Source organism: Aulonocara stuartgranti (genome assembly GCF_965226115.1).
Source record: "Aulonocara stuartgranti genome assembly, chromosome: 10".
NCBI classification, from domain to species: Eukaryota; Metazoa; Chordata; class Actinopteri; order Cichliformes; family Cichlidae; genus Aulonocara; species Aulonocara stuartgranti.
Window position 1 is genome coordinate 7,061,114 of NC_138946.1, and position 25,688 is coordinate 7,086,801.

Sequence of the window (25,688 nt, forward strand, 5' to 3'; positions counted from 1 at the left end):
GGACCGATCCGGTATCGATCCGATACTGACCTAAATTACTGGATCAGATATCGGAGAGAAAAAAAAGAAAAAAAATGTAATCCGATCTGAAGTATCACAAAATCACCTCACAAAACGCACTACTTAGCATAACCCAGCTCAGCGCATCAGAGCAGTATTTGTCAGGTGATAGAGCTGTTGTCTGCCAGACCTGTCAGCGGGCTGTTGGAGCATTTGGAGCCTGGCCACATGCTTCCTAACCGCTGCATTTCATCTCGGCGAAAACTATCCCATAGAAGTAAAGCAAGTGTGTAAGTTCATCCCTGAATGTTTGCATAGTATTTCCACGTTAAGCTTAACAACTGAGATATTGAGCCACAGCTGGACTGGCCATCAGAGTTCCATATTGAGGTGAAAAGGAAGCGATTAGACACAAAGCTGGAGTTATTCTGTCTTTGCTGCGAGGTTGCATCTACTTCGCTCATTCTCTCTCCCTTCCTCTCCTGTTATTACTTCAAACATGAAACTGATCAATGATAAGCTGATCGGCTTTTCTGCCGCAAGTCCCGTCTTTCTTGTTTGTTTATCGCCCACTTTGACCAGTGGATAAACAACAGCAGCACGTTTAAGCGTGATAAGCTGTTGTTAGAATGTATTTAATATTACTTTCTAGTAACAGCTGAGGTTTGCTGGAGCCACAGCTGTAAAAGCTGCTGGTGATGATATCCGTTTGGATATGTGGTGAGAGGGAAACATGAAGATGAAAGATCCTTACTAAATCATCAGAGCTGAGCAGGTGATGGAGAAACAGGTTTACCTTTTAGGTGACATGAATGAGTTGAAGGGAAGTTATGAACTGTTTCTGAGAGACAAATAACACCAGGATCCTTTTCTAAGTAGCTGACAGCTGGTAACTGTGCAGGGGCGGATCTAGTAAAGCTTTGTTGGGGGCCAGGTAGGGCATTAACAGGGAGAGGGGGGCACAAAGAAATATTTTTCTTTGTTATGTCAGTCAAAAACTTTGAATAAATAATTATCTGAATATTACAACAAAAGTGGTCATCTGATTAAATGTATAGAAATCCATTATTGTATATAGTAACTAATAAGTCTAATATACACCCTAGTAAGCTATAGTACTTTTTCCTTTGGGAAGGTACCATCTGTGCAGTCTGCAATTCTGTTGAAGAAAGATGTTGAATCTATTTAAATATTGTAGAAAAATAATTGATTTCTGTGGATTTGTTTTACACTTGCATTAAATTAAAGTTGATTACATCGATTAAGGGCGGGGGTGGTTCCCTAATATTTTTGCTGGGAGTCGGCAACCCTATTAGTTAGGTTGTTTAATATTTCCACTAAGTACTCTTTAAAATACCAGAATAGGGAGGATGGTGTAGGTTTAAATTTATAAGATTGATCAGTGTTGCTAAACCATAAAATGTTTTGGGTGGAGTGTATTTTTTGCATACAGGTATAACAGAATAGCTTCAGTCTCTTGTTTTTTAAAACTTGAGTATGAACTTATACAAAATGCAGCAAGATATCTATAAAAACTGTTTTATTGATTACAAAATACGCTATATCGGATTTATATCTGTATCGGCAGATATCCAAATTTATGATATCGGAATCGGTATTGGACATTAAAAAGTGGTATCGTGCCATCTCTAGTTGCTACACAAATATATAATTATATGGTTGTAATCTTATTATTAAGTATAATAATAGTTAGAGTACAAACTGTAGTATTATTTTTAAGAATTATTTATTGCAGAAATTTTTTTATAGCACAAGCATGAATAACTAGATAGATAAATGGATAGATACCCCTATCTATCTATCTATCTATCTATCTATCTATCTATCTATCTATCTATCTATCTATCTATCTATCTATCTATCTATCTATACAAAAATATCATGTTCCCATGTATAACGCGCCTTATGTGTTAGGCATGTGTTAATTCGTTACAAAATAACTTACATAAAACCTTAGAATATCTGTTCAAAACCACACTTTGACCGAGCGTGCTTTTATTTTCGAGATTCTGCACGGAAGTAGCCTCTATGTTTCCCAGAACCGGGCTCTTATTTCGAAAGTTTGTCGGGAAGTGTGTCTTAATTGCGCAGGGTTTGATTCGCTGCAGTGTTTTCTGCGCCCTGGGGCCACAGTGTTTTCAACGGGACTCAACTTACTACTTGCTGGACTCGCCATGGCCGCTTGAGCCTGCTGAAATATTCTTCTTCCGTTATCATTTGGTCGTAGCGTTTGGATAGACTTTTTTTTCAGACATACTTTCGCCTTCTCTTTCGTAGTTTTTATGTCAAGGAACAAGGATGCAGCCTCCGCCGAGAAAGGTGAGTTTTTGCCGTTGTAGCCCCCTGAGCTAACGTTACTTCGACGGACTGGTGCATATTTAATGGTTGGAAATTTATGCTTTGTTGCTCTTCGCCCGGTTTAAATGAAGAAACTCCCCTTTTATTCTCCAAATATGTCCTTGTTTGTTTGCTTATACGTCGATTTTGCTTTCATTACCTCTATAAATACCACCACAAGAGGAAAACTTATTTTAAAAGACTCCCATGTGCCACTTTTTTAAGGGAGAATAGCCCCGTTAACGTGCCCCGTTCCCTCTCGAACGGAGAAAGAGTCCTACTAAAGTGACAGCTAAAATTAATAAATGCATCCGTAAAAGTGCGCACATCTTAGAAAAAGTTTATTTTGTTTAAATAAATAATATTACGGAGATTTTGTTTTACATCGGCTCAAAACTGATCCAGCTAAGCAACGCTTAAGTTCAAGTAAATGCCACTTTGGCTCCCTCCTGTCCCGCTGCCACCCGCTAGTTAAGAGGAGCAGAGTTGGGGGGGTGAAAAGCTGGAAGAAGGTCCTCATTTTATCCAACGCAGATACAAGTTGTGCTTTTATGTGTGCCGATTTTAAGAGGAGGACTAACCTTATTGTAAAACTTACAAGTCAAGTTAAGAACTGTGATGCAAATATTCCTGTAGCTCCGGGAGAGTCAGTTGACAGATACTAGTACGGAGTTTTGTGGAATTTTTTTCTCTCTAACAAAAAGTCTGTGTGCGGAAGAAAAGCACTCGTTGGCTTAAAATGGTGTATTTAAAGCTTAAAACAGCTCAGTAGGTGTTAAAGTATAGATTAGTTCTAAGTGTTTTATTACAGAAATAAGCATGAAAGCAAACAAATCTCTGCAAAGTCGGCCTCTATGCGAAAAAATGTTCTTGTGGGATCATATTTCAATAACAAGACTCAACAGCAGGGCAGTTTTTTTAACCACAGGACATTTTGTAAATATAAAGCTGTTAGGTTTTGGTTAATTTTTGTTTTGTATTTGGAGCTTTATGGAGCGTTTAAAGATTTTTTTAATGTGTTTGGACATTTTGCATGACCCCCATGAAGGGTGATGTAATTGTAAAAATCTGTGTTTTTCCTGCTGATGCCCTAGGGAAAAACTTTTTAACTGTTACACAAGCAGTCCGTTTAACATACTGATAGCTTGAAAATATAATTTACAGTGGCAGCAGTGTTGATTATTTTGGATTTTTTCTATGTTTTTGCAAATTGTTTATTAAGGTAAAGCATCTTTGACGACTTTTTATCTAGTTTATGTTATTTTAGCTGAGGTTCCTGGCCTCTGTACTCGCTCATGAAGGAATAAAGGCACTGCCTGCTCTCCCTTTTATTGTACTTAATAGTTTCGCGCCCAAGGATCAACCTAAAGATACTGAATCATATCTGTAAGAAGATATTAATTAATAACAATGATTTATTCTCACACAGCCACAAAATGTATAATAAAACAAATTTAATTCTGCTTGTAATTGTGTTATTAGCAGATTGTTTTGACATTTTTGGACAAACAAGACACTAATGAGGCTTTGCTTTCTATCTTGTGTTCCTTGGACTCTTAGTTAGCTAAAAGTTTATCTAAAGAATTATCTTAGACTAAAGACACAACATTGATTTCTTTATTGATCAGTACGCTACCTTTGTGTGGTACTTTGGTCCATAAAGCATTAAAAAAATCAAAAATATCCATCAGAAATGCCTTAAAGCATACATTGTATCATTAGATTGCTTATTTTATTCTCTCTTTGCTCGCAGACTAAACAAAAATAGATCATCAGAATATCTGATTGCTTTTCGGCCTGATGACTGGAATAGTTAACTAATTTCTCCACCTTTTACTAGCTCTCAGTAAGTCATTTCTTTATAATTAAATTGCAAGATGTGTTAAGCATCGTGTTATTAAACTTACTTATGATATTTTCAGTTATTTGTTTTTGTTATAAAATGAAAACGGGGTGATGGATCGTGTGAATTATGTGGGATGGGAATGAAACACACTATATTTTGAGTTAAGAACATATATATTTTTCCTAAGATGTCAGCTAAATATCCAGAAGTGCACTGATGGTGAGAGGATGAAGTGGTTATTTCAAAATTTTGGTTTTTGCCTGTGTTTTAGAAGCTTGGAAAACACATCAGATTCGACATGGCCAGGCTTTATTATGCATTATCTGGTTCGACAAAACCGACACCCCTGGGCGAAAGTAATTGGCGTCACAATGGTGGTTTAACTTTCTCCACCTACATCAGTCAAACATTATCAGAGGAGCTGGTGATAGGGATCTAAGACAATACGCCACAAAAAAATAAAGCTGTAATGAATCAGGAAAGAAATGTTGCACAAATGTGTCCAGCTGTGTAAAATAGACCTGCAGCAGATTAGAACCAAGCATGAAAACATTCATTTTCTGCATAACCAAGTGGATGGATGCAGATTCCAGTGACTGTGCGATACATTTTTATGCTGCAACTTTACAGAACTGCATTCCTCCATGTGTTGTTAGTAAGATACAGCTCAACAGGTTGCATGCAGTCCTGCAACAGAGAATCTATAACACACTGAGAACATGCTGTAAGCTAAACACCCACCCCCAAAATAAAAAAAAAGGTTTTACACCAAAACTCTGAACATAACCTCTTACGGAGTAGGTTATGCTTTCAGTTGTCATGGTGACCTGGCCAGGTAAGAAGAGCTCTCCGAAAACGCTGACTTTAAGCAAACGTGTGTTGCTAACCCATTGATCTTGCTTCAGGTTTCTTGTTGTTGCTTTCTTGTATTTTGGCTGGGCATATTGTTTTGAACATCATACAATGTTAAAATAAAATGATCATATTTGATTTTTGATTTGTTTTGTTTTTTTAACAGATTTTCACTTTTGAGTTGTAATAAAAAAGTGGAAAATTGACCAAAATAATGAGACAAAACCTCTAAATCAGTTGATATTAATAAGTTCATTTCATATGTATTCATACGACAAGTTCAAAACACTCCTTGTGGTCAGTAATGAGACTCTTGGTCTTTTGATTCACGTCCAATTAGAAACCCAGAGAGACCAATTCTCACCTGGTTGCAGGTACTGCTTGATAATGATGGTTATCACTTCCAGTAATGTCAATTATGAGCTAAGCTGAATCAGCTCATAATTAACTCATTCACTGCCATTGACGTCTATAGCCGTCAATTGCAGTGAATGAGTCAATGGGTTTAACTCATTCACTGCCAATGGCTGGCAGTGAATGAGTTAAGCTGAATCTACCCTCTAGAGGTGCTCCTGTTGTGATTGTGCAGGATGAAATCTCCTTGGTCTACCTGTATGAGGTTAAGAAGAAGAAGAAGACAGCTTTAAGGTGTTTCTAATGAGCCTTATTCTGTTCCCCTGTTCAGGTCCGGGTCACCCAGGAGTTGAAACACATTCATGCTGAGCAGATGAGCAGATTACAGATCAAACACCAGACAGAGTGTGACCTGCTCGAAGACCTGAGGTAAGCAAACACAGGTGCATCACAGGGTACCTATTAAATGCCAAGATGATTTTTCTGAAGAGGTAAAACAGTTTCAGACTGGTCCTCATATGCAAAGCTGTTCGTCTTCTAAAAGTAATTAGAGCATTTCCATGAACATGGCCATGAATCTTTTAATCTAGTAGCTGGAGATCAAGCATTAACCAAACACCTCATGCTCTTTTCCATCAACCTTAGAAACAGCACAAAAAATTCAGTAAACATGATCACAGCAAGTGACAGCACTCAGTTGAAAAAGAGGTATTTTATTATGATTTGCTAATTGGAAGCTATTGCATTATTCACGAGAGAGCTGCTGCTGGGAACAGAGCTTCTAACATCCTTGCCTGAGTTTTGGGGTGTGTTTAAATTCCAGTATTTAAGGGTCAAAATCTTTGGCTTTGGTTGTAGCTTCTCCTCTGCTCTCTGCTCCATATTTCTCTATGAAAATGACAACAAAGGAGGGAAACTAAAAGACTCACTGCACTGAAATAAAATGAGTTTGTATGAAATAGTGAAATAGGAGTGTTTTGCACACACAGACTTTATTTGACCAGGCTGCTCAAGTATGTCTGGGGATATATAGTACCATATACTCAAAAAACACATCATTTTCTCACTGAAGAGTCTTGATATTTGAAACAAGGACACAGGTTTTCCTGCTATGTGTATCACAATTCATGGAGTTTATCTTAATTGTCCACCATGTGGATGATTCTCCAATTCATTTGTTCAACGTTTACTTAACAAAAAATTGTAGGGAGTTTAGTCGCGGCTAAACAGCTTGCTGTGACCTTTCCCATCTCTTTTTTCCTTAACATCTGGCTCATTTGCTGTTATGGCACTCCTCAGGTCCTCAGCTTCTTAGCTGCTTCTCCAGCAGGTCTCCCATTCTTGCTCTACAGCTGGTATTGGTAGTCCCTCTTATGCCCTGAGATTCCTTCTACCACCACAAGTTCAAGCACTAAATTAAAAACACAAATTTGCATTGTATTTTTTTATTTTTCCTTATAGTTGTTCCTGGCACGCAGGATTGGTTAGTCAAAGCTGGTGTCTATAAGCATTAAAATTAGACTGTTTGTTGTTATGTTTGGACAAAGTGAAGCTTTGTGCTTAGCTAAGTTAGCAAACTTCTGGCTTCATGTACGGGCTACAGCAAAAACACATAACTGTAAGCCATTACTCAGTGCCGATTCAGGCATGTGCTGTTGTAAATATGTGAATGAATAAGTGTCCATAAAAAGTCAGTCAAAGCTCCTCAGAATCAGCAGATTTATTCTGAACAATGACCTTTTTGTGGGATGCAAGTTTTCTTTTTATACTATGAACATTTTAGAAATTACAGTCTCTTGAAGCACAGAGGGGTGGGCCAAAATGTGTTGCTTTTCTTATTTGCCTTTTTTTCATCTTTTTTGAGCCCTCAGAACACATTTAAGCACATTTTAGCTCTGCCAAAAGCTGCAACTAATTTAAATCAATTTATAGCCAAAGACTAGTTTTTGTTACTCTTCTCTTTCTTTTTTATTTAATCTCTTGATAATGGCACATTATCTACCTACAAAATGACAATATGATGTGATTTTATTCTGTAGTATCATTCTCATGTTTTCGTTTTACACACCTTAAAGTAGAAATTAAACCAATTATTTCTTCTTACGTTTTTCTGAGGCTATTTGAAGGTTGTTTTTCACTTTTTTAAAGAAACCAAATCCAAAAGTCAAAGTGGATTAGTCTATAAAACTGAGGATCGGGCCAAGTAAACAAATAGTGACACAGAGAGCTCTGTGTTCAGATGCGTAGGCATTTTAAAAGTTAAAAGCCAAAGGTTGTGGTTGTATCATGAGCCTTAGATTTGACAGCCTACTGGCTCCCCGCTTCCTGTCTGTGGTTGGTGGTGGAGCTGTGGACCTCCAAACAGCTGGAAGTCAAGGTCACAGAGAGCTGCCAGATGTTCTGACTACCCTGAACCATTCGCTCTGGGAGGGTGAGCAACTTTACTCAGCCAGGAACAATGTGAAACTCTGCTGGTACAGATTTTTTTAAGGGTCGCTCCTCAATCACTGACAAGAAATGATTCAGCAAACTTGAAATTACGTCTGGCTGTCAGCAAAAGCTCTGGTTGGGAAAATGGCAGGAAGTAAGTGTGGGGGTCAGTAGATAAAGGGAGCCTTGGAAATGCAGTGAAGAGGAAGAGAGGGAAGCTCCCAGGAAGTACAGCAGATTGTTTGGAGGCAGGGTGGAGCATGGAAGTCAAGTCTCGACATGTTTAACGACTTAATGATGATTTTGCTTCACTCGAATTTTTCCCAGGGCACTGACCTCTCTTCTTTTCTTAGACTTTGCATAAACTTAAGTTGAATTGTGATTAACTTCCTGTTATTGTGAGTAAAAAGTGCTGGTTTTCCACGAGCATCTCACAGAAAACCATAATTGAAATGGCAATAAAAAAAGAGCGGCGCCTCTGATATGTAGGATACAAATGTAGGGCTTCTAGATGGTGTCATTAGAAACATCCATGTTAATTATCACAGAAAGAGGGCGGCAGCTAAGGGGATGGCGTGGAATGGGGGGAGTAATAAAAGCTTAAGAATAATCAGGAAGCGTGGTCATTTGGTTTTAAGAGTGTTTTTTTTTAATCACAGTATGTTTTCAGATTCTGGTGGTTTCTGATGTTATTGCCACTGTTATCTTTATATAGGTTTAATGACTTCTCAGGCAATTATGTTACCATTTCTTGTGTAGTATCACAAAAGAATGTTGCTTTCACACATGGATGACAAAGTTCACCATATCCACAATCATTTTTCAGTACTGAGGTCAAAAATTATCAGTGCTTTAGTCTGTAATACCTCCCTAATACCAGGTTCCTGTACCCAACTTTAGTAATGCGGGTATAAAATACCTGAAAAATGCTAGATGGGATAGGTTTGTGTGGGATACGTGGGATATGTTTACATCAGCAGATTCTTAATGATTTCTTGGACCTTTATTGTCAAGTGTTGCCACTTTGTCTTGAACAGGAGACTGGTCGATTAAACTGAAGAAAGAAATCAGTCAACTCATTCAATTGCAGATGTGTACAAATATTGCATGTCTGCTAATGTTAGTGTGGCTAAAATTAGCAGGTCTAGTTGGACTTTTTTTTTTTTTTTTGGTTTTCGAGTGAACTTGTCTGATATATCTAGTAGAAACGTGTCTTACAACAGTAGAAGTTACGTGATGTTTACATTATTGTTTCTAGATTTTAAGGTGCAATATTAAGAGAGTCTGTGTTCTGCAAAAGTAGGACGCTCTCATGACTCATCGTGTGACGCCACTGACTAGCCAATCGGTGGCATGCGTTCTGTTGTCGCCCGATCTGGCAAAAAGGCTTAGAACGAGCAGCAAGTACACCATCGCTTTGCCGTCCTCCATTGTTGTGACTTTTGGCTGCGTTGCTATTAGGGCTGCCACAAACGATTATTTTGATAGTCGACTAGTCACCGATTATTTATGCGATTAGTCGACTAATCAGATCATCATCCACTGGACTTAAAACTACAGCTTATTGCACCAGCAGCATCTGCTCTTATATAACTATCATTAGCTTACAGCTTTAAGCTTTTAAGGTGCTAACTAAAAATAAAGACAAGATGATAGTTTATTCAATTTTAATGAAATTTGCAGATTGTTTCGGTAAAGTTTAATAAACTCCTTGCTATCTAAAATATAACAGGACACCGGAGTATATTATCCAGCATCTCACACTTCTGATAATCAGCTGTCTGCTTGATGTTTATTCAGCTGTGTAAAAACTATAACTTTAATCTCAGCCAAACCGATTTACTCAGGAACAAATAAAATACACAAAAAAAAAAAAAAAAAAAAGCCAAACAACAACATTTTTAATTTATCTAAGTGACTCATATATATTTAACCTGAGTCGCGAAAGACGGCGGTGGGTTTGAAAACAATTTGCCGGGAGTCCGGTGTTCTCACGGCGCTAGTGACCTAGCCCCCGGCTAGCTATCGAGCTAGTGGGTAACAGACGTCTCCGAAAACGTCGGAGCGCTTTTGAAAATATGTGGTGTCCTGATAAACTGAGCCGATATTTGAGGTTTACACAGCTACATTCTCGCCTGAAAATATGTTAAACGTTTATTTTGTGACCCAGAAAGAATAATAAGAGTAATATTAAAACTAACTAGCTACCGCCATTGTTGGAAACTAAGCTGGGCCGCGCTATGAATTCTGGGACACAGCTGCTTCTTCTTCTTCGGGGTTTAACGGCAGCTGGCATCCTTGTACATGCTGTGCTGCCATCTTCTGTTTCAGTCCGTTATTACACTCTTAAATCCTGCTACTTATTCCTGCGTCTTTTGCGATCTTACAAAGCTTCAAACGACACGTCGACTATTAAATCAGTCGTCGACGATTTTGATAGTCGACGTAATCGTGACTAGTCGACAAATCGTGGCAGCCCTAGTTGCTATGACGACCCCATCCACCTTGAGGTGGTACTCAGTAGTAATGGAAAATGACTGAAACCGAGTCAAGCCAAGCCGAGTGCTTACTAGTGGAAAGGATACCAATATAATACCAATATATAGGCGTATAGCTAATATCAGCCAACATATTGGCCATGCTGATTCTTTCTTTTGTATATCCAAAATCCAATAATACTTTGTGGTAATTCCCACTGTAGTAGGTCTCTCCAGAACATTTGCCACAAGGACAGGTACATACACTCAACAAGAAGAAGGCATATACCTCAAAGTGTCATTCTGACCACGCTATGAAAGCAATGTATGTCTGTGTGTTATTAGATGACAGTGAAAGATCATTTTGACTGGAAATCTGTATAGACTGGCAAGAAAATCTGAAGTTCAAGTAAACACAACTCATATTGTCTTTGCAATCCTGGTTTTATTTATGGATGCAAACAGTAGATTTGTTGTATGTTGTCTTATCCATAATTGTGCTGTGCTGTTTTACAAATGTACTCCCTTTTCTTCTCTTTAGGACTTTCAGCCAAAAGAGGGCAGCTATAGAGCGGGACTACGCCCAGGTAAGTAAATCTCTTTGTCGTCTTCTTCACGCCACTACTGATGCTCGTTAGCATCGCTGCTGTGCTGCCTTGTCATTTCTGTTGCTAAAAATATGTTTATTTGTTACGATGCAGCCCACCAAACACACCATATGACAGTGAGGTTGAGGATGTGGCCCTAAGAAAGCTTTTAGTTCTCATGTGGCCAGATAGCTCATGAATGGAAACCAGCCGCAGAAAAAAACACCACAACAGAGAGAAGAACGGCATCCACCAGCCATCCGCTGGCTCGTTTCCTCCTTGCTCTGTTGTTTTTGCCTGCAGCTTCCTAGAGACGCCAGTCGAATGTTTGAAAATCCCCTCTCTGTTCAGGTCTTGCAGCCCTGTGAGGAATGTCCACCAGTTCTGTGAAAAGAGGGGACTCATCTGTAGTTATCTAACCAGCAACCTTACATGTGTGTTTGCCCATGTGTGTCTGGTGCTCAAGAGGTTTATTGTGAAAAGTCAAACAAACGGAAACAGGATTAATCTGTTTTATAAGCCCAGCTGGTAGCTGAAGGGAAAGAACATCAGCAGAAGAAGAGAAAATGAATGCTTTTCTGCAGTGTGTATATATCTGTTCCTGATTGTTCTGTCATGCTCAAGAGCTTATCGTCCTTACAGAGCTTTGGTTAACATTCCACTAGACAGTGCAGTGTCAGTATTTTATGTCAACTTTACTAGCCTTTTGTTTAAGAAGCTAATTTCTTTTACTTCATACACTGTTGGGTAAAATAAGCTGATCAAGCTTTGAAATGAATACTCCGTGCCCCTTTTTTTGACTTGCAGAGAGGATGGACACTGTTAGCCTGGAAAAATTACAAGGGAAATGCCAATGAAAGTGATCGTGGCAATCTAACCAAAGACTGTTTTTCTTTTCCCTTAAACTCCATTGAAAAGTTGGTTTTATTAAGAACCCCACTGGCTTTTTATTAACAGAGGTTTTGGTTGTGACCACAGCTGTTGTAGACTCTAGAAAAGTGTTTTCTGTCACTCCAACTGGGTTCGTTGTTGTAGTTGTGCTGTTGCATCTTTGCTGCTCGCTGTATGTCAGAGATGAGAAGCTGCAGATCCTCGTTAATCTATGAAAGTAACATCTTCACTTCAGCTGTGATAGCAGCTTTTTCCTATAGATAAACAGGCTAATAAGTTTTTTTTAAATAATATGTGTGGGCGTGTGTGAATAATTTTATTCACACATGCTCTTAAATATGTTTTACAGTCTCAAATGAAAGTGAAATGCTGCATGACCGGAGTCATTGACCATGACAATAAGAACGTGATTTTTATTACCTGAAATGCTTCCTTTGATTTAAATGACAGCATTGACAGCCAGAAAAATAGCATTCATCTAGCTGTTTGTCTCACATAATTGCATTTAGTGGAAACATCATCACTGACCCAAAAAACTATTTTTTTTACTGGCCATCAGTTATGTCAAACTCTGTAGAAGGAAAAAACACTCTTGCAGCCAAGGCTGTTCAGTTAATTGAAATATGTGAATCCCGCTCATTGCCTTTGCAGAACTCCTGGAGGGGTCATAGGAGTTTGACTGTACAGTTTGCATGCGTTTTGTGGATCTGTGAGGTTCCCCAGGCAATCCTTTTGGGAGTACTGCGGGGCTACAGGGTACTGGGGTCAGTGTTACACAATATCAGTCTTTGTATAACTTAAGTGTGAGCTGTGTTGGTGTCCTTGGCACAGAGTCAAGCGCATTCTAACTGGCTGTTGGCCAGTTTCACCCCCTTGTCTCCTGTATCCTATTTGTGATCCTCAAGGAGACAATCAGAAGGTGTGAGTACTGAGATCACAATGTTTAATGCTCGATTTTTGTGTTGACCCAAAAAAAAAGAAAAGAAAAGAAAGTTACATTTAATCTTTATTATTTGGATTTAGATTTTTCCCATAATCAGTCAACCCTACCTGTAGCTCTCCCCTTAATTAATGTGCGTACAAATGAGTGAATCTTGACCTTTGGCTTTTATACACATTCACTCGCAAGTGGAAGACCTATTTTTGTCTAGTAATGCTGAAAATGTGTAATTTACCCAGCCTTTAAGATTTTAAATGGAATACAGGTATTACAAGTATAACTTACTGGGATCCTCTGCAGATTCTTTAATCCGGTCAGATTGGCTGAGGCACATAAATGCTTGATTTTATTTAATTATTTATTTATTGCCAGATTAATCAATGATTGGTTGGACTTTAAAGTTTGAAGTTTTGATTTGTGTGGGTTTTTTTTGTTGTTGTTGTTGTTAATTAGGGCTGCCACAAACGATTATTTTGATAGTCGACTAGTCACCGATTATTTTTGCGATTAGTCGACTAATCAGATCATCATCCATTGGACGTACAGCGTACAGCTTATTGCACCAGCAGCATCTGGTCTTATATAACTATCATTAGCTTACAGCTTGAAGTGTTTGTGCTAACTAAAAATAAAGACAAGATGGTAGTTTATTAATTTTTAATGAAATTTGCAGATTGTTTCGGTGAAGTTTAATAAACTCCTTGCTTTCTAAAATATAACAGGACACCGGAGTATATTATCCAGCGTCTCAAACTTCTGATGATCAGCTGGCTGCTTGAAGTTTATTTAGCTGTGCAAAAACTATAACTTTAATCTTAGCCAAACCGATTTACTCAGGAACAAATAAAATACTAAAGAAAGCCAAACAATAACATTTTAAGTTATCTAAGTGACTTATATATCATGTTTAACCTGAGTAGCGAAAGACAGTGGTGGGTTTGAAAACGATTTGCCGGGAGTCCGGTGTTCTCACGGCTCTAGTTAGCCTTGCCCCCGCCTAGCTAACGAGCTAGTGGGTAACAGACGTCTCCGAAAACGTCGGAGAGCTTTTGAAAATATGTGGTGTCTTGATAAACTGAGCAGATATTTGAGGTTTACACAGCTACATTCTTGCCTGAAAATATGTTAAACGTTTATTTTGTGACCCAGAAAGAATAATAAGAGTAAAGTTAAAACTAACTAGCTGCCGCCATTGTTGACAGCTGCGCTATGAATTCTGGGACACAGCTTCTTCTTCTTCTTCGGGGTTTAACGGCAGCTGGCATCCTTGTACATGCAGTGCTGCCATCTTCTGTTTCAGTCCGTTATTACACCCTTAAATCCTACTACTCATTCCTGCGTCCTTTGTGATCTTACAAAGCTTCAAACGATGCGTCGACTATTAAATTAGTCGTCGACGATTTTAATAGTCGACATAATCGTGACTAGTCGACTAATCGTGGCAGCCCTATTGTTAATGCAGGTCTATGGACCAATTTCCTCCATTGATGCTGTCAAAACTTCCAGTGTGGGTACATAATAGTTGCTCGATTGGCTTCACACAATTTTTTAACAATGCAGAAGTAAAAAGGGACTTTTGTGGAGGAACTTGATTGTAAGAGGCATGACAACAGGACCGGGGTAGTGTGAAGGTGAATATTTTTGTGGTGAACTAAGAGAAATATTTATTTAAACTTCTTTGAGAGAGACGAGTATTTGAAATAAGCTGTTAAATAAGCCTGACTTAATAAACCAGGTTTAAATGTACTAGGTGTGTATGGGCCACACTGAATTAGACAGCTTCAATACCCGTCATGTGGACAAAACACACACACATTCAAATATATTGTTCTTTACAGATTGTAAAAGAGGAAACGTCACCTCACATAAAATACATTTTCCTATACCAAGAAAATAGCAAACTTCAAAACCACTGAACAACAATAGATTAATGTGTCTCCAATTATAAATTCATCTATAACATCACAAAATGAATTTGGGCTTATAGCCTCATAGGCTGTTAAAATTATGTGCATGTGATATTAATATTTAAAGGTACTTATCAGCTGATCTGTAGGTAGACTAAGAGGAAGTAAAGCTTTTAAATAAAAATCCCTGTTGACACAAATGCAGAGAGGACATTCAAATAGAAACGTGTGAGTATCCAGCTGAGAGTTGAGCTCAGGCTGCAGATGAGCTTCAGTAACCCGGTGCATGTGTGTTTTATTGGATATGCATGCCACAACGTTTCAAACATTTTATCCTCGCATGTTTAATAAACACGAGACCTTGACAGATCTTTGTCAGATGAGAGCACATCAGGTGGTCTTTTATAAGATAACTGTGAGAAAGTATTTTGATTAATAATGAATCACCTGGGTTTTTAAAAACTTAGTTGTTCCAGATTCTCAGGTGTGCAAAGTTCAGGGGTTTTTTTTGTCTGATATTTGTAAATATTATGGCAGTAAGCTAAATGTCTTGGGCTTTAAGTGTTTGATCAGACAGAAAAAAGAGGTTGGATTAATGTCTGCGTGGGAATCGGGCATTTATTTTTTGCTGTATTCAAAGATTTAAAGGATCAGACGCTTAATGAAATGTTACTTTGAGCCATAAACAGGAGAACAGTAATCAAACCCAGTCTGTTTGTAGGGGAGTAAATTATGGCGTCCGTGTTTCCAAAATGATAATCAGTTGTTCTTCACTAACTATATGCATGATCTGATTTTTCTCAGTTTTATGTTATTTATCAGCCAAAACTTGGCAAATAAGACAACTGACGCCATCATATTTTCCTTTATTTGAGTATTTGATAAGTAGAAATCGTTTCCTTGAGCTCTGAGATGATCTGATAAGCTGTTTTTCAAATTTTCAGATGTTTTACAGGCTAAAGGATTAACCAATTAATGGGGAAAATGATCCCTAGATTAACTGATACCAGAAAATACCACAGCACAAAACATCCGTAATCAAAAGTCCAACGTTTTGTGACCTGTTTAAACATCATATGAAGTTTCTATGTTGGCTCTTTTGCTTCTTTACATGTCAAAAATGAGCCTTAAACAGAAGAAAAATAAGTTGACTAAACACACTTAATAATATCGTCTCGTATATGTATTGTAAATTTGGCAGACTCATTAATCTTTCGTTGCAGGCCTGAAATGAAGTAAATGTCTTCATTGAGTGCTGCATTAGGTTCAAAGGTGTTCTGTGTGCCTGGGTTGGGCTGCCTCTCAGTTATGTGATCAGTTAGAGACCCGCTGCCAATGGTTGAATCAAAGTGGGTCAGAGTGTCTCTGGATTTCTTGTTCCTTTTGGTAACACCCCCCTCTTTCCAGTTTTTTCTACCAAATCTCTTTTCTTTATGCGCCTTTTTCTTGGTCCCTTACACCTGCAAGCTGCTATAGCCATTAGCCGATTGCTATTCAGACCACACGGTGTGATTTAAATGTCCCCCTCTGTGTGGCTCTTCCTCTGCCATCCTCACATCCCTCCTCCTCCTCCCCTGTCCTTTTTCCCATCACACCATTCAGGCATGTCTGCGATGCTAGCTCAGTAGGCGAATCTCTCTATCTGCAGCTCACAATGGCCTGGTCTGTAGTGCCTTTGAAGCTTTGGCACCAAGATCACCAAGACCAGTGGGTTCAGAGTCCTGGCCTAGCCTGCCTCAGGAGTGCATGACAGGGCCTGTCTTTTCACAGTGGACAGAGAGAGGATAGACGGGCTCACATTCTTGATAGGCACGAGTTAAATAAAAAGAAAATGTTGACATGAAGTGGAAAGTCAGTTTGTCTGCACCCAGATCTATCCACTCTAAATTCTGTTCTGGTGGTATTGTTCCCCAGTTTAAGCCCGGTAATCCTCACAAAATAAGATGTTTAAATGAAGTGAAGCCAATCTGTTATTACTATTATAACTGATCTATAAATGAAGTTTTGCTGCTTTTTTTTTTCTCCTGGTGTTCTCACATGCATCACATGCATATATTGAATATAATGAGTTTGATTCTGGCATGAAATTAATACAAATAAATTTTAGGTATTTATTTTACTTTTGTGGGATTCATATATTGCTGTATGAGATAAATGTCTGCACATACCATTTGAAAACAGTAGCAAATGCTTCAAGCACACCACTGAGGCTGTTATCTGGAGACAACAGACAAGATTTGGGTTTTCATTTGTGTCCAGGGTGAGATTAGATTTGTTTCCCAGGTTGTAATTTGGGAAATGTGTTCCCTTTTCTGCTCTCCACACAAGTGTTTACCTACATGGGACAAAACCGAAGCCTTGGAGTACAAGGCAAGAATTGGGGCTTAGTGAAGGTAGCTTCAGGTGTAACCCTCAGTTTTCAGAAAGCAGCTCACTTTTTTCCATGTTAGATCGCCATGATAAGCTCTGTTGCAGACCTAACCTGCTGTGGAACAGGTTGTGTTCAGGATTAGAGGTCAGCAGGTACAAAACCACCTACTACTGACCAATAAAATCTCTGGAAAATATCGATCCAATCCAGGAAGATCTCTCAGACCACTGTGTGCAGATAGTGAGAGGTTCTTTCCCTGATGAGCATCAGCATGAAATATGAATTCTTCTTCTTCTTTTATTCCTCTCATACTCCTCTTGGCTGCAGTTTGAAAACAGTTTTATTCTATAAGCCTCATAGCTCTTAAATTAAATTTGGAAGCAGTCTAAGCCTGTGTTTTAATGTTGTTTTCTATTCTTTACTCTGTGTCAGACTGTTAAATGCTACCGAGCTGGAAGATTGAAATGATCTTACAGTCGTGTAAACATTAATTTAACAAAATAAAAATTGTAATTATACATCAGATTATCCATTGCCTTTAATGACAGAGCTGTGATAAGACTGCTAACTTACACAGTCAAACACTTTTCCAGCCTTACTGATTAAGGCTTACACACATTTAGACAACATTTTTAATAATACGCTTTCCCTCTAAGTCATACTGCTGCTTTGTCTGCAGCAGCTGTGCTGCTTTCAGCCTGTATTATGTGTTATACTGCCAAATATTTTTCTAAAATTACAGTTTTATCTTTGTTTGTTTAAAAGAATACAATAAAATAAATATAAGCCCAGTAGACATATCCATGTTTCTGCTGCCAAAAGCGCCTTTTCCATCTTAACTCGCTTGTAGCCAAATTGGGAAACATTGCATTGAGTTATTCAGTTGATAGCCACCTACATGTGACCACTTAGCCTGATTCATGATGTTAGGTTAAGGGAAGCCAGATAAGGTGACCTGGATATGCTGAATTTCCTTCATATTTCACTTAAATGCCAGTTTTCTGTGTAGCTCAGGCTGCTACTCGCCTGCAGATTCTCATCACACAGATATGTTTGTAGGATAAATAACTAATACTAATACTCCAGCCTTTTTATTTAAAGCGTTGATTATTTTTAATACGAATACTGTCGCTCCAACATTATATGTCTGCTGCTAAAGATTAGGGCTGCCACGATTTGTCGACTAGTCACGATTACGTCGACTATCAAAATCGTCGACGACTGATTTAATAGTCGACGCGTCGTTTGAAACTTTGTACGATCACAAAAGACGCAGGAATAAGTGGCAGGATTTAAGAGTGTAATAACGGACTGAAACAGAAGATGGCAGCATTGCATGTACAAGGATGTCAGCTACCGTTAAACCCCGAAGAAGAAGAAGAAGAAGAAGAAGAAGCAGCTGTGTCCCAGAATTCATAGCGCGGCCCGGCGCAGTTTCCAACAATGGCGGCAGCTAGTTAGTTTTAATGTTACTCTTATTATTCTTTCTGGGTCACAAAATAAACGTTTAACATATTTTCAGGCGAGAATGTAGCTGTGTAAACCTCAAATATCTGCTCAGTTTATCAGGACACCACATATTTTCAAAAGCGCTCAGACGTTTTCGGAGACATCTGTTACCCACTAGCTCGTTAGCGAGCCGGGGGCTAGGCTCACTAGCGCCGTGAGAACACCGGACTCCCCGCAAATCGTTTTCAAACCCACCGCCGTCTTTCGCTACTCAGGTTAAATATATATGAGTCACTTAGATAACTTAAAATGTTATTATTTGGCTTTTTTTTTTAGTATTTTATTTGTTCCTGAGTAAATCAGTTTGTCTGAGATTAAAGTTATAGTTTTTACACAGCTGAATAAACATCAAGCAGACAGCTGATTATCAGAAGTGTGAGATGCTCCAGAATATACTCCAGTGTCCTGTTATATTTTAGATAGCAAGGAGTTTATTAATCTTCACCGAAACAATCTGCAAATTTCATTAAAATTCAATAAACTATCATCTTGTCTTTATTTTTAGTTAGCACAGACCTTAAACACTTAAAGCTGTAAGCTAATGATAGTTATATAATAGCAGATGCTGCTGGTGCAATAAGCTGTAGTTTTACGTCTAATGGATGATGATCTGATTAGTCGACTAATCGCAAAAATAATCGGTGACTAGTCGACTATCAAAATAATCGTTTGTGGCAGCCCTACTAAAGATATTCATGTTTGCTTTTCGTCAGTTTATTCAGGTTAGCGCACCTCTCTGACATACCAAACATACTCAGTCTTCTCCTGCTCTCACCCTGTCCTGCTATTTTGGCCCTTCAAAGGTTAACCTCACCATTGGCTGAGGTGGAGGAACCTAATATATCTCCAGGGCTGAATGTGGTCTAAATAAATTACATTTTTCTGCTAAAAAAAAAAGAGCCCACGTCAGCATAAAAACCAGCAAGTGAGCCAGCATCCAAACAAGGCTCTGGCTGACAGGTGAACGAGTCCATGCACTGTGAAGTCATTCCATAGAGAACATACTTTATAGTGAATGTGGACAGTTTCATATGGCTTACTTTTATCACAGCTGTTTTTACTGAGTTTACTCTATCTGTGCCTGAAGGGTAGAGTAGAGTTTGTCTCTTCGTGCTCTGCCCACCCGCTGGTTTATAGGACAAGGTCAGGGAGGGTCACAGTCCTCTGAGTGCATCTTCTGTGAAGAAGAGACGTGTAAAATGTGGAGTGGTGTCAAAGGTGAAAGGTCACCGCTGCTTTTGTTTTTCACTTCCTCTTTTGCAGGCCCTGCAGAAGCTGGCAAATCAGTATTTAAAGAGAGAATGGCCAGAGACAGAAGAACCGTCAGACCACAGGTAAATTCCTTCTCCAAAACACACAGATGCTGCTTTGGACTGTTTATTGTTTATTGATTTTGTTTATTGTTGTTGTTTTTGTGTGTGTGGGGTTGGGGGGGTTAAGCTGTGGTGAGGGGTCCTTGTTAAAATTTTGTGCACTCTCAATCACATCAAGAAAAGATAAAACATGGCACGTTCATCTCATACTATGACAATAATTTCTCTTGAATTTAATCTTTTCTGGTCTCATTATTATTATTATAGACATGCACAAGTACAACTTTTTCCCTTTCTGCAACGATACCAGCGCCTCGCTTTGGGTATTTGATCTAAAACTAGTGCTAAGTTGTGAATCACTCCTTTACATGTAATGCAACGTAAAATGGCTTTCCTAACTTGGTAAAATAAGATATGACTGAACAATACATCCAACTATATAAAATTAATAAACAGAGAGAGAGAGAGAGTCATCAGGCTGCTGCACACTGCTGTCATTTACGGTCACACGGTTTCTCCCTTTCCTGAACTTTCTCACATTCATGCGTTGGGTGTGAAGCTGACAGACACAGCTGAAAGGAAATAGCATTAACTGAGGTGACAACATGTTGTCATACAGTAAGCGCAATAAAAGCATTACAACAAGTGTTACAACACGCCAAGGTCTTCCTGGATTCTACCTCTGACATTAACCCTTTGATCTCAAGTCATCAGTGGAAACACTAACTCTGTGCAATCAGAATAGGACATTTTTTTCCCCTTTTATGACGTTGTCTAGAATATAGTCTAGAGATAACTTCTACCTGGCCGAACACAATGACAGTGAAAGTAAACTAGGGAGAGAAGGCGAACCAAAGCATTGTTGTCACCAGATCTTTTACGTCGTGTCAGCTCACTTCGACCACAGTTTGCAGTTAAAATTTAAAAAAGAGAAATAAAATTTGTTGGAGCAGGTAGGAAATACCTGCAGGTTGCCATGCTGTGCTTCCTCCATCCTTTACTCAGCACATAAAACAAAGAACAGCATAGAGTTGAATTAAATAGATCTGACCATTATATCACGAGCTCTCCACCTGCTTCAGGTTGTAGTTAAAGTTGTTCCTCCTTTATTTGATGGAGGACCACCACAGCAGTGACCTAACCAGCATTCCAACAGCTTGATAGCAGCGGCTGAACTTTCAAAGTAAAAGCAAGGGTATTGTTCGACAATAAGTCAATGACGATGTTATCTCGGGTGATTGGAAAAAAAAAAAAAAAGAAAGAAAAAATGTATTTGGGTGGTGGTTAAAACAGCTGGGCGTCTGAAACACTGAAATCCAGCTTGTCAAATGTCACATAACAGTGAGCTGATTATATCGGGCATGGACGTCATTTTGGCCTGTGGGAATTTATAACATACATTTCTCATTAATCACAAACAGACTAAACATCTAGTCTTAAATAATTATGTTAGTAAATAATGAAGCCTAGACTTTCCATCCTTCCTGTATACAGGTTGTTGCCCGTATTTACTCACACATTTATCATTGTTGGTTCAAATCAGGGAGAATTTTGGATTGTTTGCTTGTTTGCAGGGTCGTCATACATTTGAGTTCACGCAATAGCCCGATGGGACGTCAGACCATATCCTATTTTGTTTAATAGTGCATCTCTAGCTGTTTAGTTACTCACTTACCATTCGTTATGGCGAAAAATGTCTCACTGCATCAATCTGCGTTTGTTTGTTTTTAGGAACATGTATTGTGTTTGGAGGGCCTATTTGGAGGGTATGGTCCAGGCAACGCAGTCCAGAATAAGCACCTGCGACAACTACAAAGTCCAGGTGGCCGACGCAGCCAAGACAGCACGACTGCAGAAGGAGCAGCAGCTTAGGAAGGTATTGCAGGTCTCACTTCTGTCCTTACATTGACGTGCACTGCTGTACTGATGCAATGCAGGGTGTTTATCTTGTTTCCCCAAAGTGAAAAAGGGAAGTTGATGGTTTTAGAAGCATGATGCTCACATTGGTTACTGTTTAGACCTTCAGACACTAAATGATGCTGTTTAACCAGATGTTAATGGCTCTCGTGAACTAAATCCGAAGACGCCTTCTGTCCTCAAACAACCACCTGAAAATTGTAACAGTGGAAGCTGAAGTCAAGTCGGCTGGCTTCCTATTTCATGCACACCAACAGGAACAAAGTGGCTTTTATTATTTTTAACACACAACACACAAATGGTGTGACATGCCCACACACTAATGATAAAGTTCTGCTTTTCATACTTGCCTGTTTCTGTAAAACAATGATGAAGTCACAGACTGCTCGACTGCAGTTTTCCCTGATGTCATTTTTATCTGCCCTTTTTTCCATTTCGTGTAGTGCTGTCATCCCCAGATAGTGTGCATCAGTTATGATTGCAGCACAAAATGGGAAAAAAACGTTGTGATAAAGTTGTTAAATTGCTATATAGTACTAATTATCCTGAAAAATAGTTTAAAAATATGATGTTAACCCCAGTTTGTTTATGTACTTTCTGCATGGTGGGGGTTATTTAATTGTGACACATGAAAGGCCCTGTTTAACATCAGTAAGGTTGATAAGATGGAAAATGAATCCCTTTCTTTTATGGGCAAATCAAAGGACAACATAACACCTAAAGCTTCCTAACGTTTGGCTTCAACAGCCCTCAGCCCAAGTGTCTGGAGAAGTTGGCTGACGCCAACATTAGGTTGTGGTGCTACAAGCTAAATTCCACTTCTGAGAGAACCATGGCCGACTTCAACAGAATCTGTCAGACTGTTTGCATTATGTGAAAGTTTCTGATAAGGAGCAGGCATCGGTAATTATCAGTTACCAGTGGCTGAACCTGTGGCTACACACAGGACCACACAGATGTGGTTTAAGACACACATGGGTTTGCCCATATGGTGACCATGTCAGTCCAGCCCAAACTGAAAGAAAACATAATATAAAATAATCATATTGAACTGTGTCGTTGTGTAAACACTAAGTCAACATGCTTATGAAGTGTGTAGAAAAACTAAGTACACTGCGTGATTTGGTAGCTGCTAAAGGTGGATCTATAACTTGAAGTAATTGTTTTCTGAATTATTCAGTCTCTCACATTATAGGGGAATTTTAACCCTCTCTGCTTGAAAAGTTGGGATTTGCAGGCATTCATTTATGTGCAGCTCTATTAAGCTCCCACCACAGTTTTTCAGTCAAGTTGAGGTCTGGACTTTGATGGGCCATTCCAACATTATGATTAATTTCTTATTAAGCCATTCGATTGTAGATTTACTTCTGTGCTCATAATCATTGTCCTGCTGCATGATTTAAATTCAGCCAAGCTTCAGCTATTGAACAGCTCTAAATCTAGAGTACTTTGTTATACGGAGGAGTTCTGGAAAGTGCCCAGTTCCTGTGGCTGCAAAACAAGCCCAGATCATGACCCTTTAACTGCTGTGCTGACAGTTGGTTTGAGGTGTTTGTGCTGATAGTCTGACCTTGTGGTGATTTTGCTGGAACACTGACTCCTGGTAAGTTTGGGGCTTTGTGTTATTACACACCTGAAAGCTTCAGACCTGAAAACTTGCAAAAACTTCTGCTTTAATTGAGGTGATCACAGTTGATTAAGTAGCACCTGGCTACTACTTACCCTCTTAATTCGCACAGAGGAGGTAAGGGTGTGTTTAGATCTTTTTAAATAAATGACAGTGGAATATGTCATGTGTTATTATTCATCTGAGCTTGTAATTACCTAATTTATTAGGACTTGGTAAGGACCAGATGATTTTCTTAATTTTTGTTGTGCTCTGATACACAAAACTTTGTATTTTCACATAACTTTATGTATTCCTAGTTAAAGTTTATTTTGAAAGTCAGGCAGTTTTTGAGACGAGAGGGTGTATGTACTGAAAGGAGGACTGTTCAAGACATACAAAATGAAGGTTAATGGGAAAAGAGTGCTCACAGGAGGGAGCAAACATCTGAGCAGGCGAGTCACTAAAAAAGAAACTTCATAACTTCAGACAGGCTTGCCGTTATGGTGCTCCTGGAACGCAGCGTCACTTTCTGGTAAAAATCCATCACAACGATGACGTTGCAGAGTAGACATAGTCACATCTTCCTCGTCTTCAGGTCAGTGTTACTACCCAGTGGAAAGTGCAGGTTCTTGTAAACGGTGTAATAAACAGTCAGCCTTTGAAGGGCAGAGTTCACAATACTGTCTCCTATTATCATTTAGAGTTGCTATCAGCTCTGCAGTTAGCTCTGCACGTCTGGAGTTTTTTTCCTCATCGTAATGTCTGACGCCTCTGTGCCACGTTCTGATTTCTAATGGCCACGTTCCAAAGCCTCAGATCAGCTGAAACACTCAGTTTATTTAAATCCAGGTTGAAGACTCACCTGTTCTCAGCTGCATTTGAATAAAGCACCAAATCCACACTTTAAGCTTAAATTTCAAAACTTACATTTAACTACTGATTTTATCTACTGTTCTGATTTTATCTGTTTTGATTTTATATACTGTTGTTTGTTTGTTTGTTTGTTTGTTAATTAGTTAGTTAGTTTATTTGCTTGTTTTATTCAATTTTAAATCATGCTTTTTATTTGTTCTTGTTTCTAATGTCTCTGTAAAGCACTTTGAATCACCTTGTTGTTGAATTGTGCTATACAAATAAACTTGCCTTGCCTTGCCTTGCCTGCAGCCTACAGTGCTGCTCTTGTTGGGCCTCACCTTTTTGGGAGTTTCCATCAAAGCTCCTGTATGTAGCGTGTGCCATGATGTCATTACTCACTCCATGTGTTGTATAGATATGCCTGAAGGGTATTTGCATATTTCTCAGTGGTTGCATGTAGATGTAAAAGCCCTTATTTGTTTTGTTTTTTGTTCTCGATGTCTCCAATTTGATGTCATCAGTGTATTGAGCAGCTGACTGTGGTCCAAGCTGAGCTGCAGGAGTCGGTGAAGGAGCTGACCAAGAGCAGGAAGAAGTACCAGGAGGCCGAGACGATGGCGCAGGCAGTCCGAGAGAAGGCAGAGCTGGACGCAAAGTATGATCCAAATTACTCTACTCTCTTTGTTAGACTATTCTAAAGTAAAAACCCTACAGTTTAATGATAAGTATTTGTTTGTGGAAAATGTCCTCAGTAGCTCAGGGTAGTAATGGTAAAATGGTATCTATCTTCTTTTCTGTACCAAAAATCAGACAGATTCATGACTTTCTGTCATTTATTTTGAAAAACTTTCACCTCTCTCTCTCATTGGCAGCACTTCTAACTGTAACGTTTGATCCACACATGGCTACGGGAAAATGTCCCTTTGGTCTGTGACCTCTGTAAGCACTTTCCTGACAAGTTTATGGACTCAGTGTCTAATTTTAGATCACACTGAATGAAATAAAGTGCATTTGGTAAATTACAGTGATCCTAAGAGTCAGAAAGAGGTATCGTCATGGGCTATCCGCTTTTTTTCACAACCTGTGAGCCAATATGTGTGGAGTTTCTCAGTTTCTCAGTCAGATCAGAAATAAAAACCTCTTGTGTATTTTTACAATTATTTCTCCGTGACTAAATTGAAAAGTGTCTTGAAGTCACTCAAAGGGAGTCAGAAAAAGCAGACTGCCATGCTGGACTGGAAATAAACTGATTAATAATATGACGGTGATGTTGTTGACGCCTGTTTGCAGATCAGTTAATTAGAACAAACTCCAGTTTTGCTGAAAAGCACAGCAAACAATTATAACTTGTATGTACTGGGGTTCTTCTGTAAATTAATTGATTTGCCTTCCTTCTGTCACTGAAAACTCCTTCGTATTAAAAACTTGCAAAACTTCGACATAATCTCTCCTATTTCACTGAAAACAAGAGA

The 25,688-nt window shown here is 38.8% G+C and overlaps 1 protein-coding gene across 1 annotated transcript in view; it reads left to right on the forward strand.

Moving 5' to 3' along the window:
• The first annotated feature begins 2,099 nt into the window (after nucleotides 1–2,099).
• The window catches only part of LOC309715380 (F-BAR and double SH3 domains protein 2-like), a 44,898-nt gene continuing 21,309 nt past the window's right edge, over nucleotides 2,100–25,688 (forward strand). The window contains exons 1-6 of the mRNA XM_082548445.1: nucleotides 2,100–2,340; nucleotides 5,742–5,839; nucleotides 10,859–10,904; nucleotides 19,786–19,856; nucleotides 21,567–21,711; nucleotides 24,738–24,871. Of these exons, the coding sequence (XP_082404571.1) occupies nucleotides 2,320–2,340; nucleotides 5,742–5,839; nucleotides 10,859–10,904; nucleotides 19,786–19,856; nucleotides 21,567–21,711; nucleotides 24,738–24,871 (515 nt within the window). The 5' untranslated portion in view covers nucleotides 2,100–2,319. The remainder of the gene's footprint in view (nucleotides 2,341–5,741; nucleotides 5,840–10,858; nucleotides 10,905–19,785; nucleotides 19,857–21,566; nucleotides 21,712–24,737; nucleotides 24,872–25,688) is intronic.